This window comes from Pocillopora verrucosa, chromosome 14, assembly GCF_036669915.1.
Source record: "Pocillopora verrucosa isolate sample1 chromosome 14, ASM3666991v2, whole genome shotgun sequence".
NCBI classification, from domain to species: Eukaryota; Metazoa; Cnidaria; class Anthozoa; order Scleractinia; family Pocilloporidae; genus Pocillopora; species Pocillopora verrucosa.
This window is the reverse complement of record NC_089325.1, coordinates 10,030,231-10,042,138: the sequence shown is the minus strand read 5'-3', so window position 1 is coordinate 10,042,138 and position 11,908 is coordinate 10,030,231. Positions and strand designations below refer to the sequence as shown.

At 40.9% G+C, this 11,908-nt stretch overlaps 2 protein-coding genes across 4 annotated transcripts in view; both read right to left on the bottom strand.

Annotated features, from left to right (window-relative positions):
• Nucleotides 1–112: 112 nt before the first annotated feature.
• LOC131797832 (uncharacterized) lies at nucleotides 113–8,189 on the bottom strand. Its single transcript, XM_059115497.2, has 6 exons — nucleotides 8,030–8,189; nucleotides 5,874–6,850; nucleotides 4,606–5,107; nucleotides 3,688–3,881; nucleotides 2,307–2,651; nucleotides 113–1,738 (listed from the first exon to the last, which is right to left on the bottom strand). Exons 2-6 carry the CDS (start codon nucleotides 6,797–6,799, stop codon nucleotides 1,291–1,293), a joined length of 2,415 nt encoding a protein of 804 aa, XP_058971480.2. The 5' UTR covers nucleotides 6,800–6,850; nucleotides 8,030–8,189; the 3' UTR covers nucleotides 113–1,290.
• Nucleotides 8,190–9,258: 1,069 nt separating this feature from the next.
• LOC131797818 (uncharacterized) overlaps nucleotides 9,259–11,908 on the bottom strand; it is a 7,030-nt gene continuing 4,380 nt past the window's right edge. For all 3 annotated transcript variants that reach the window (XM_059115485.2, XM_066161874.1, XM_066161873.1), the window contains 4 exons: nucleotides 11,746–11,908; nucleotides 11,261–11,454; nucleotides 10,244–10,588; nucleotides 9,259–9,908 (listed from right to left, as the gene is read on the bottom strand). The exon at nucleotides 11,746–11,908 is cut by the window's right edge and continues 342 nt beyond it. In XM_059115485.2, the coding sequence (XP_058971468.2) occupies nucleotides 9,464–9,908; nucleotides 10,244–10,588; nucleotides 11,261–11,454; nucleotides 11,746–11,908 (1,147 nt within the window). In that variant the 3' untranslated portion in view covers nucleotides 9,259–9,463. The remainder of the gene's footprint in view (nucleotides 9,909–10,243; nucleotides 10,589–11,260; nucleotides 11,455–11,745) is intronic.

The following is an 11,908-nucleotide window of genomic DNA, read 5'->3' as shown; positions in this document are numbered from 1 at the left end:
TCCTGTTATGTATATTTTGTATTTTTTCTTTTCGCGAAAATGAAAGTCGGCGCGGTTTTTTCCTGCACGGAAAAAATCGCAGCGGGAAAAAACTAAGGTGGTAAAAAAATGAAGTAAAGTTAAGGTGGGGAAAATAAAGTTATTAAGAGACATGAGATGTCACTAACCGGGCCCCGTAATTACTAGCTGCACATTAGGCGACACCTTCAAGAATGAAGAGGGTAACTTTCTGAGGAAACTGTAGTGCTACGTCGGTGGGAAAGTAAAACAGGGTAATTTAGCATTATCAACTGAGTTGATAACGTAAATTTGCCATCGTAAAGAGTTGAAAAGCTGAAATTTCAAGCGTTCGCCCTTCGTCAGAGCGACGGGAACCTTCAGGAATAGCTTTGAAACGAACGGCAGGACAATCGATCTTTGTCAGAGCTTTGGTACGGAATAATCTAGAAAACTCTAGCTCTCTCAAGCGTATGACTACTTTAAGCGTCTCTTCTTTGTTGCGTTCGGTGTGGTTGTAATTGTATTAAGGACCGATTTTTTCAGAGCTGAGTCTAGGGAACTGTTTCAGGAGTGACGTCATACCACGTGACCGTACGTACTAGAGTGCAGCCTTAAATATGGCCCGCAAGCAGAGCAGAAAGCACTGTTTTTCATTTGGCTGCTTTTAATGGTTAAAGATGGAAGAAAGTAAGAAAGGCCTTCAAAACATCGGAAAAAAGATTCTGGTATTTCATAATATATGATTACAATATTAATCTTGCTTTCAATATATTTTTTGTGTTTTAGTGATTGATTCAGTGCAGGAGATATCAACAGCTCTGATTGGTTGAATATTTCACTTTCAACGAATAATGAGATATAGAAAGAAACTTTTTGACAGTTTGACTGTTATGATGTTTTTCTTCGTCATGGTTCCTTAGTTGAGATATGGTATATCATTTTGCATCTATCACGAGTATTTTACATATGAATCAACACATTCTACCAATTAATCGTCAGTATTGTAATCACCTTGTGCCGCGTGATTATTATAAGAAATGATATATCACTCCACCTATCAGAACGCACACCTCACTAATATTGCATGATCTAATATGCTGATAGAAAATGTTGGATTAAATTTTACATTTAAATCCAAAAACTATACGTGTAAATATAATGGAACACAAAAACGATAACGAAATGTTAATAACTAATACTTTATATATGTCTATCAATTTGACACCACACTGCCTTCGCCTGGCTGTTAAGGGTAACTTCAAGTGCGCGGAGACAAAACCGTTTTTCCGTTTATATCGAAGAAAATGCAGTGGCTGCAGACTCCGGTCGTTGGCCTTCAAGGAGGAATTCAGCAGCTTCTGCCTCCATGCATGTGCGATAGCCTTCCCTGTGATAGCTGGTAAACATGGCTGGTGTGAAAAACTGATTCCCAGTGGAATGCTGTGGAAACGCCCCACACATCCACTCTGACAATCCTCGGCACGTGTTACCATGGCAGCATTCGCAGCAACAGAAGGTCAAACGGTCCACCTCTTCCGCCGATAGCTCCGGCCCAGGTCCCCAGTGGCCAGCCTCGAGATCAACATCAATGTCACGCAAAACCTCTCCCCAGGAATCAAAAGTCTTCTTTTGTGCGGTTTTATTTGGGTGTCTAGGCGCAATGAACAAAATTTCACCTTCGCCAACTTTGGTTTTGCCGTCGCCATTAGGATTGGTGTCATAGTAATGGACTTTGAACCTGAGTAACAGGATTACTATTAGTAATAATTATTAATCATCCTTAGTACCACTTTGTAAGAGACGCTGTTGGCTTATGACTTGCACACTAGCTGACCTGGAAAATAAGGTTCACTCTCACAGTGCCACTCTCCACCCCGGAAAGGGTACACACGTGTAATACCAGGAAGATTCTGGGGTAACCTTCGATAGACTAACATTACTTACGTACTCCCAGCGTGAGGTGGGGGGGGGGGGGAAGGGGGACAGTTTGTTTGCTGCCATTTATTCTATCTTTTTGTTTACACATCCTAAGAAAGAGAGAGAGGACGATAAAGAGAGACAGGGGGGAGGAAGGGGGACAAACAAATTATTTGTTTAGAAAACTATTATTATTTGCATCTACACAAACAACACGATTACACGGCCTTTCCCTCATGAAAAGAAAAGAAAATGAAAGGAAGAGATTCTTAATTCCCACCCTTCTTTCTGTTCCAACACTGGTTTTATGTATTTGTGATAAAACATGAGACATCAGAATACATCCAACAATAATATATCTAACATAGAATTCTCTATTCCTTCCTAACCTGTAGCTGGATGGTTGTGAACCTGGGGGTTTCTCTACAAAGTTATCACGGATATCCTCTGCAATGTCTCGCCCATCCATGGCAGAAAAAGAACAACCCAACTTTTTCCTGGCCATATCCAGACCCGCCAGCAAAGTCGATCCATAGTCCCCGTCTGAAATGGTGCGGCCGCCATTGACAGAGACAATTCTTTTCAGCCTCAACTTCAACAAAGGTAGAATACCAAGATTCTCAATATGACCTCCGTCACTCAAACGCAGAACCGGCGGGGGATTGGGACCTTGATTGATCATACCGATGGTTTTGCGGACGAAGCTGACGTAAGCGATGTTGATTGTGAACCATCTACGATTTGATGAAAAGGAAAGTATGCTTCTTTATCCTCTGAGCATAGTTTTAAGATTTTAAAGAGTCTGAGGAGAAAATCAACCACCAAACCCAAAATTTGAAAAAAAAAAAAAAAAAAAAAAAGAGCACTACCGGTCACTTTTTTGCCCCTTATTATCACAGGAAACACTAAATTGAATGGGTTTGAACATGCACTGAGCTGTATAAGTTCTCCCTTATACTGGATATGCTTATAAAAACCGACACCCTTGTTGTTCAACTTTGAAATTGAAGTGAAGAAACAAAAAATAATCAACTTTTTTTAGCGACGGCGTCTTAGAGTTGCTGGTATTTTTGTTTCACTGTGGATTCTGTGGCTGGAATGTGCCATTGATCCTAGTTGTATTTTGACATTACGGCCACATCCCAAAAGTACACCATCTGTTGAGCGGCCAAGACAAAAGTCAGCCAAGATACTTATTTCAGTTTTTGGTAATCAGATTCTCTCTTGGGTAAAAAAAAGCCGCATATTAAACTTGTTAAGTTTAACATGTGGCCTCCTTGTTCAACTCGCAGTAGCACTAAATTTATACTTGGGAGAGGCACGTCAGACTCAGCCTAAACTTTCCAGCCATCTTTTCCTGTAACTTCTTTCATTTTGGTCAAGCCGCAAAGCGCACTCTAGAGTGGAACGGTTCGCAAATAAACGCATGTCACGATGTAGAAAATTTAATAATTTTGTGCATAAAACAGTTTAAATGCAAAAGGAGAGAGCGCACTGCGGTAACAAATCGTGTTTTTCACTTCTGCTTATTGCGTTCCAAATCCTACGGTTAAGTATAAATCCCTGTCCAGATTTGAGCAATCAAGCAATATTTGAGGCAAATGACCACACCATGGTATCTGTTTCATTCTCGGTTTTTTTTTTCATAATTCTTTTTCTCTTTTTAATAGAACTAGCGTTTCAATCACCGTGGCCCCAGCTCGAAGTCTATGGCTGCAGCGTATCACTTTTCCATTTCGAATGGATGACTTCAGTGAACAGCAAACTTACCTGGCGATTCTCTCAAGCCTTCCAGGCTTACTTCCGCCGGTTGGTACGAGCGCAGTCAATGTGAGCAACACAAGTATAGCAAAGAAACTCAGTATGCCGTAGGCTAAGTAACGTCGCTGGTCAGTGTGCCAAAATATAATGAGACACAGCACCAAAGGAAGGATCCGGATTACCTCAACAAGGAGAGGCAAGAACTGGAAACAAGCCAAACTAAAAACAGTTAGATATTGTTGTTTCTGGTGGTAAGAATTTAAAGAGTAAAATGAATCTGAATGAATACAAAATAAATTGTGTGAATCCTTGTTCCTTTAAGCGGGACACGCAGTGGTCTACTGATCACTGCACTGGACTCTAGGTTGAGAGGTCTGGGTTCAAGACCGGGCCAGGTCAATGTGTTGTGCTCTTAGACAGAAAGACTTCACTCACACAGTGCCTCTCTCTGCCCAAGTATAAATGGGTTCAATGAAATGCTGGGGGGTAACCTTGCGATGGACTAGCATTCCATCCAGGGGGGAGTGGTATAATCCTAATCGCCTCATGCTACAGAGAAACCTGAATAAGCTCAGACTGGGTCAGGATCAATAGGCTCAATTACAGGACTTAAATTAACTAGTTTCTTTAACCCTTTACCGCCCATGAGTGATCAAGAGAGAGTTTCTCCTTACAATAACAGTACAATATCAAGCATAGAAGTGATGAGAAAAAAGTAAAATATTAGCTAGGGAATTATTAGTTGATCTAATACCAAATTCTCCAAATTGACATCATACAAATTGCATGTCAGACAATAATGAGAATTACTGATGGTATCTTGGGAGTTAAAGGTTTAAGGAAAAATTTCAATCCGTATATCATTAAACATTGCGGCCCGACGATCATAGCTAACGATTTAACGAGAGAGAGAGAGGGTGTTCTCACCTGAATACAACAATTTCTTTTTCCTTCGTGTCGCTCGTCTGAAACAATGGCCGTTCCCATGGAAACTCCAAGAATAACCTTTAAATCTCTAAAGGACGCGTCATCACTCTCCCTCGCTCCCATATGATGATCCACGGCAGCAGCTGACGTTGCCATGGCATCTGACAGGTAAATGTCCACAGGCATAAGTTTGCCATCAAACTCACGTTCATTGGGTGGCCGATCAAGTCGTTCAATCCCATGAGGTGTCATCATCAATAGTTCATAATCTGGCTCCTTGGGGGAGTTAGTCCGTCTCCATTTGTTTATGGTGATACCGCTTATGTAAATTGGCTTCACATCATCAAGGTCCTCTAGTGTCAAAGCTGTGGAAATATTTATTCCTCGTGGCCTGGAGCGTGGACACTTCGGACAGCGAAGAAAAAGGTCACGCCATGAGATCCCAGCACAACCACAGCAACCGACGCTTGCTGATGTGTAGAGTGCTCTTTGAATGCGCCATCTGCAAGTCAGTTATACGTTAATAAATCCGAAGCTTTGTTATCCCCCGGGCAACGCCCCGGGCATTTGAACTTTTACAGATTGGTTCGCTTAAATTCCCGTCCTCCGGGGCCAAAATTTTGTTCAAATGCCCCGTCCAAGTTCCGGATTTAATGGTCAATTTTTATGTAGAAAGGACACGGAGGAGAGTCAAACGCCGTGAGTTGCCTGGTAGGGGGATGCTGAAGTTTAGAACTGAAACTTAGAACTGAAGGTTAGCCCATAGGCTTGTTAGTGTTAGATAGGCTTTCTCCCGGCTTGAATAGCCATAAGCCTCTATAAACCTTGTTAGTCCTCCTCAATGGAAGAAGTCTTGTCATGAGCGTAGGAAAAATAAAAAACAAAACCAAAAGAACGAATCGAACCTCAGACCTTCAAATTCCGGCTCAGATGCTCCACCACTGAGCCACAGAGACTCTACACTGAGCCAAGCCACTCTAACTTCATTTGTGAACCGGGAAAAGTAGCACTACTCCTAGTCGCTTGACCTTTATACCCTAACATTAATATGCATATTCTCCATAGTGTTCTCTATACATTTCCTAAGGCGCTGAAAAGGAGAATTTGTTTAACTATCAAGAGCTTCTTAAGTTGGTGATCATTTCCTTTATCTTGTTGGGTTGATATTGCGCGGAGAAATTAGATGCTAGTCACTCTTAGGATTCAAAGCGTTAGTGCTGATAAAACCAGGAAATTCATGTCTGGTTCATATGCAAAATTAACCTTACCTGTTGTACACGTGACCTATACGTTGCTGTACTGTACCAATAATCGGCGCACTCCATAGAAAGAGGGTTGAAATCGCCAGCAGCATAAAAAATATTTCATCATCGTACTCTGTCTCCAACACTCTTCCATTGAATACCCTCCAGTAAATTACGAAAGAGTAGAAATAAATTACCAACATCAGCGTGGCATTTTTGCGCATGAGCGGGAACGAAGACCACACAATAAAAGTCGGCAAAATGATGAGGATCTTCATCCAATTTGGAATATAAGCCAGAAAATTGTCGATGAACCACGGAATGAACACCAGGCCGAAGAACACGACACATGACATGATGAGGAAATTGAAGAATCCTTTTCCTTTCGGGATCATACCTCTTACTACTCCACAAACAATGACAACCGCCACAGGAACTGCAAAAAGGATAAATTGCTGATTCACCACCTCTGGAGATGTATGGCGTTCAAGTTCGCATTCCTTCAATGATATTTTAGGATCGCGCTTGGCGAGTTTTTTGCATGGCTTGCTTCCTCCTCTCAGAATACGTCCAAACAGGAAATCAACTACAAAGGCTAGTGGGCATGCGTAGGAGGTCCACAGGAGAATTGGAATAATGAAAGCCACAAATATCACCATGGTGGACAAGATGATGGAATCCAAGATTCCTTGGCAGGGTTTCTTCCAGTTGCAAAAGATGCCACTTCTATTGCGCATGTTCTCGAAGAACTGTTTGTGCCACTCGGGGTCGTCCTTCTTTCCATGTCGGTATTTCCAGTCAAGGTATGCAGTGCCTGTGTAACCACCCCCTGAGACACAGCTTAGGTAATCTATGTTAACCTTCTTCTGCAGCAGTCTGCGCAGGACACCCGAGCATAATGACGCTGACCGAATACCACCACCGGAAAAAGCAACTCCAATTCTCGCCATTCTTCAATTATGGAGGAGGATATCGGACTTATCTAAGGTATTTCCTACAAACTAGAAGGAGATAGAAAAAAACTCAGGAACCAGGCATCATTTATCACTGTGAGGGAAGGGGGGGGGGGAGGGGGGTGATGGATACTTGGGGGATTGGTTTTCGGGGGTAAACGGAGGGGGGGGTCAGCTCTCGTCGCCAACAGAGTATAGATGGGGGACTATGGAAAATTGACCATCAATTAAACGCCAATGAGGGGAGGGGGGTCATGGGAATGTTACAGAGTCAGGGGATGAGTCAATTAAAGGTTAATTTTATTTAGTACAACCAAAATCCTCAGTCCCCTTCTCTTAGTTCTTCTAATCATGTAAAATAAAGCGTATTCGAAGCAAGCAAAGAAACCACCTATGCAGAAGTATCAGCTGTGGGATTAGTTTCCACTAAAAGCGTCAGATCGATGTTTATCAAGAAAGTAACACTGAACAAGAAAATATGTCAATAAGAGGGCAAATGGAAACTATACTTAAAAATAGGAATGAAAGTACGTTTTCAGTCTAAATTCGTGCATGACAACACATTTCATAACACACTTTCGTATTAGAATTATTTACATGTAATTTAGTTAATTGAGTCGTACGAAGTATATGTTTAAAATATTTCAATAGAAGCAGATCAATGCCTGGAGAAAGGAGCGCTGGTTTCTACCAAATACGTGGTTATAGTTACTACGCAAAGAATTTTCAGAGCGTGCAGTTTATCATCCATCAAATCTCAATCAACTCTGCTGTTTTTCACTGAGTTGTAAAGGAATTTTCACCACGAAATTATTCAAAATGTATTGTTCTCAGTTAATATAAAAGGGCAACAACGCGGTGAGATAATAATTAATTTTCGATGCGATCGCTGAGCTGCAATAAAATTATTTTGTAAGGAATGCACCTTAAAATATTCACAGATGCAGATGTTGTCCTTGCTCTCTATCGAATACTGAGGTTAACAGCTCGCTTTCGATTGTTTCAAAGCACCGAGAGCAAACGATGATCTCAATTTTTCTTTACTTAAGTCCTTGTAAATCGAAATCCATTCAAACTTGTCAGAGAATTCTGAGCGGCAAATAAGTGTTCATTACCGCATAATTTGGATCAGTGAGCTGTAGTAGCTTGTCTTTCGTGAAAACAAAACTGAAATCGTTTTCTTGAAAGAAGCCGTATGTCTAGAGATCAAACAACCTGTAACCTCACCTCTCCTGCAAATCAATGTCCTCACCATAGAAAGCACGCCGACCACTATGAAAAGGTTGCTTGATTCACTTCAGTGACCTTTAGCGAGCGTATTACTTTACGCTTGAATTAGTAAGCAAACATCGAACCGGAGGTGATGACAATCGTGACAACCGTGCTGTTCGATTAGGACACGCAATAATTAAAAGGTCATAGCTGTGAATTTCGCATTGACAACATCGTTTAATTTCCGTCACAGCAGATGTATATTTGACTACTGCAACATTCCCGAAATTCTGAAGAAAGCTTGAGAAAAATGTTCATTGTTAATTTTCAAGATCTTAAATCAGCTCTTATTTTTGGTGTTGAAAACAAATGATATTCTCCTTGTAAACTGATTACAAAAAATGTACATAGCAATCAAGAATCGACGTAGAGTTAGTTCAAACTGATTATCCCAACGGTGTAAATCAGAAACCGACACAATACAGAATTGCAATCACTCAAATGGTTTAACTAAAGAAAATAAGCTTGTTTGGTCAGCCAAAACAGCACATGCATTTAATATTCTTCGCTATAGCGGCCTCGTCATGTATGATCTTCAATTTTTTTAATTATTCGTTTGAAAGAAATGACCATTTCCCAACCTTGGAGTGGATTCGATGCTCCTATACTGAACCTTATTGAATTTTGGCATTTACTCAACGGAATTTAGCTGATATGTACTGATTTATATTCAACAATCGCGTATTTCAATACCGACCGGAATTCGGATGTCAACGTCACTGAAGTGCGCAAATCACTGATCCTGTGTTGAACTGTAGAGTATTTCTTGAGTAAAAGGGTCTTATTTTTGGACAATTAATAACAAGCTTGCGTTTTTGGAACGATCATTTAACAAGCAGCTAAGAAATTCCTTGACTAGGCATCAATCTTTACAGCGTAGTCTGCAATAGACAACAGCATAGACACGCAAGGCATGCAAAGAAAGCTACTGAACACTCATCACTGGGTTTAGTGATACAAAAATGATTTTTTTCGTACTAGAAACATTAACAGTTGTTAAATGTAATTATCCATGAGATATATGAGGCATATTCAGATATTGGAATTTTTTTGACATCTTTGAATTGAATCAATATTCAACCCTTAAAGAAAAAAACGACAATATATTTGAACATTGCTGATCCTGACCGTATGCAGTATGCAGTATGTTAATCTTGATATATGAGCTGACTCACCGTGACGGTTTTTCTGAGCTCACTTGTAGAGCAATAGACTGCGAAATCAGAGGCTATGAGGTTCAATTTCTCGTGGGGTACTCCAATTTGTTTATTTGTTTCATGCGAAAGACAAATCCCTTTCTTTGATAGACAAACGAGCCCAGAACGTACCATTCATTATTTTATTTATCCATCTTTAATCACAGAGAAGTTCCACGGTGTTTACTTTTACTTAAACGATGTTAGTTCCTGGGGCGGAGGTAACTTCCTTTCGATCGGACGCAAACTGAGCTACTTTAGCCTCCATGCTAGCGCGATATCCCTCCCTGTGATAGGCGGAGAACTGTGTCGGCGTGAACAACTGATTAGCAGTACTATGTTGTGGAAAAACCCCACACATAGCTTCGGACAAGCCACGACACGTGTTTCCATGGCAACATTCACAACAACAGAATGTTAATCTATCGGCCTCTTCTGATGATAACTGAGGTCCAGCGCCCCAAAGGCCTGCCTCGAGATCTTCGTCGATGTCACGCAACGCTTGCTCCCATGTAACGTAAGGCGAGGTTTTCACCCTTTTGCCTGGATGCCTGGGAGCTATATAGAGAATTTCTCCTTCGCCAACTTTGGTCTTTCCGTCGCAGTTAACATTCTTTTCATAATAATAAACTTTGAATCTGTAAGCACAAGAGAAAAACAATCCTGTAAACCATGTAAGAGGAAACATGCTTTTTACGTAATTTTACTTTGACAATATTGTGAAGCACCACTGAATATATCCATATAGAGGTCTGCGCTATATAAATGTAATTATTAAGAGGTACATGTTTAATTTTTTTGCTATATTAAGATTACACCCGAAATTAAAAATCAGCCATTCCCAAAATCCATTCGCTCTAAAATGGATGAAAAAATTGACTATTTGAAACTTAAACAAATATATTTTCAAAGATTACCTTGAAAAGAAACAAACAAAAAAGAGTGCTTATCCATCAAGTTTTACATCAAGTACCTGTAGCTGCTTGGCTGTGACCCAGGGCTCCTCTCAACGAAGTTATCCCGAATATCCTCAGCGATATCTCGTCCATCCAGGGCTGAAAATGAACAGCCTAACTTTTTCCTAGCCATATCCAGAGCAGTTAATAGGGCGTCCGCGTAGTCTTGATCCAAAATAGTGTTTCCTCCATCTACTGCCACGATCTTTTTAAGCCTCAGCTTCAGTAAGGGGAGAATGCCAAGATTCTCAAGATGGCCGCCATCACTTAGGGACAAAACAGCCGGCGGGCTGGGTCCAACATTTATGACATTCATCGCTTTACGATGATAGTGACCACCAAGGGTATTGATTGTCAACCATCTGTCGAGAAAAAGTTATTTGATTTTTTTTTCATAAAATGAAATTACGAGCGAGGAACCTTGAATTGCGTTCATCGTTTTAAACCAGAGACCCACCATTTTGGATTTCCACTATAAAGGACACTTTTAATCACGTAGTGAGCAGCGATGTAAATTAACTGGAACAAAGGAAATGTTTACTGTATACTTAAAATGGTTCAAATCCCACACGACTACCCCTACACCAACATGGTGGATAATTTTATGTTTTGGTTACCACGATGGCCTCAGTGACACGTCATATGAAAACGATCTATTGAACCTGCGTGGCTCACGCTTCCTGTTAACTCTCAAATATCGCGTCCCCGTTTCCCCTAATCTTAGCACCTATCAGGGTGCACAATTTCCGCCAATGGTAACTGTCCCTATAGTTTGATACACCACCACGGGAAAATGACCTGATACGTCCCTTGAATTCAAGAAAAGGTGATATATCCACAAATAGGTTAAACATCAGGTATAATACATTCCATTGTGGTTATGGACTAGAGAATGCTAATCAGCGGGTCACTTTTTCTCCCACAATATGTCCATAATGATCATGAAGAAATAAAACCAGAGTGCCCTTGGTATGGGACTCCGCTGAAGCGTTACTCGCGCATAGTCTCCGCTTGGCATGTAAGCAAACCATTACCTGGCAAGTCGTTCCAATCTTCCAGGATTTTTTGCTCCAGTTGGCATTAACCCTAACAAGGTTATTAAAGCGGTAATACCAATGTGTATCAGCAATCCTGCTACCAAAAATTTTTCACCGTCATTCTTCGCATAGAGGACAAGAGTGAACACCAAAGGAACGACTCGGAGGAGTTCTATTACAATAGGAAGACTCTAAAGTGAACATGAATGAAAGAAACTATTCATACAAATTGACCCTTTCGTTATTCCATTTCTAAATTTTTTAATCTTCAGTCGATCAGTCGTCAGAATGTTAAATCAGTAAGTCAGTCAGTCAGTCAGTCAGTCAGTCATCGTTCAACTGTAAGCCAGTCAAACAGTCAGCCAGTGAGTCAGAAAGTCAGGCAGTCAGTCAGTAAGTCATCGATCGTTGTCTAGCTCGGTTAATGAGGAGGCTTCAAATTTCATGCAATGCACGCCAATTTACGCGGTTAACATAATTACCTGTAAGCAGATATGACGTCTCTTCTCGTGCCTCTTATCAGCTACAAGAGATGCACCGAAGGAGAGTCCAATCATGACCAGAAAGTTTCTAAATGGCGCCTCATCACCTTGCGCTAATCCTGAGTCATAGTTGACCGCAGCTGCAGAATTTGCCGCTACCTCA

Excerpts from the sequence above, each read along its gene's own strand:
- LOC131797832 (XM_059115497.2), bottom strand. The coding sequence starts at position 6,799 with ATGGCGAGAATTGGAGTTGCTTTTTCCGGTGGTGGTATTCGGTCAGCG. Across the intron at positions 3,882-4,605 it reads AAAGAAATTGTTGTATTCAG|TTCTTGCCTCTCCTTGTTGA; the intron begins GTGAGAACACCC and ends GCTTGTTTCCAG. Across the intron at positions 1,739-2,306 it reads TCACAACCATCCAGCTACAG|GTTCAAAGTCCATTACTATG; the intron begins GTTAGGAAGGAA and ends CCTGTTACTCAG.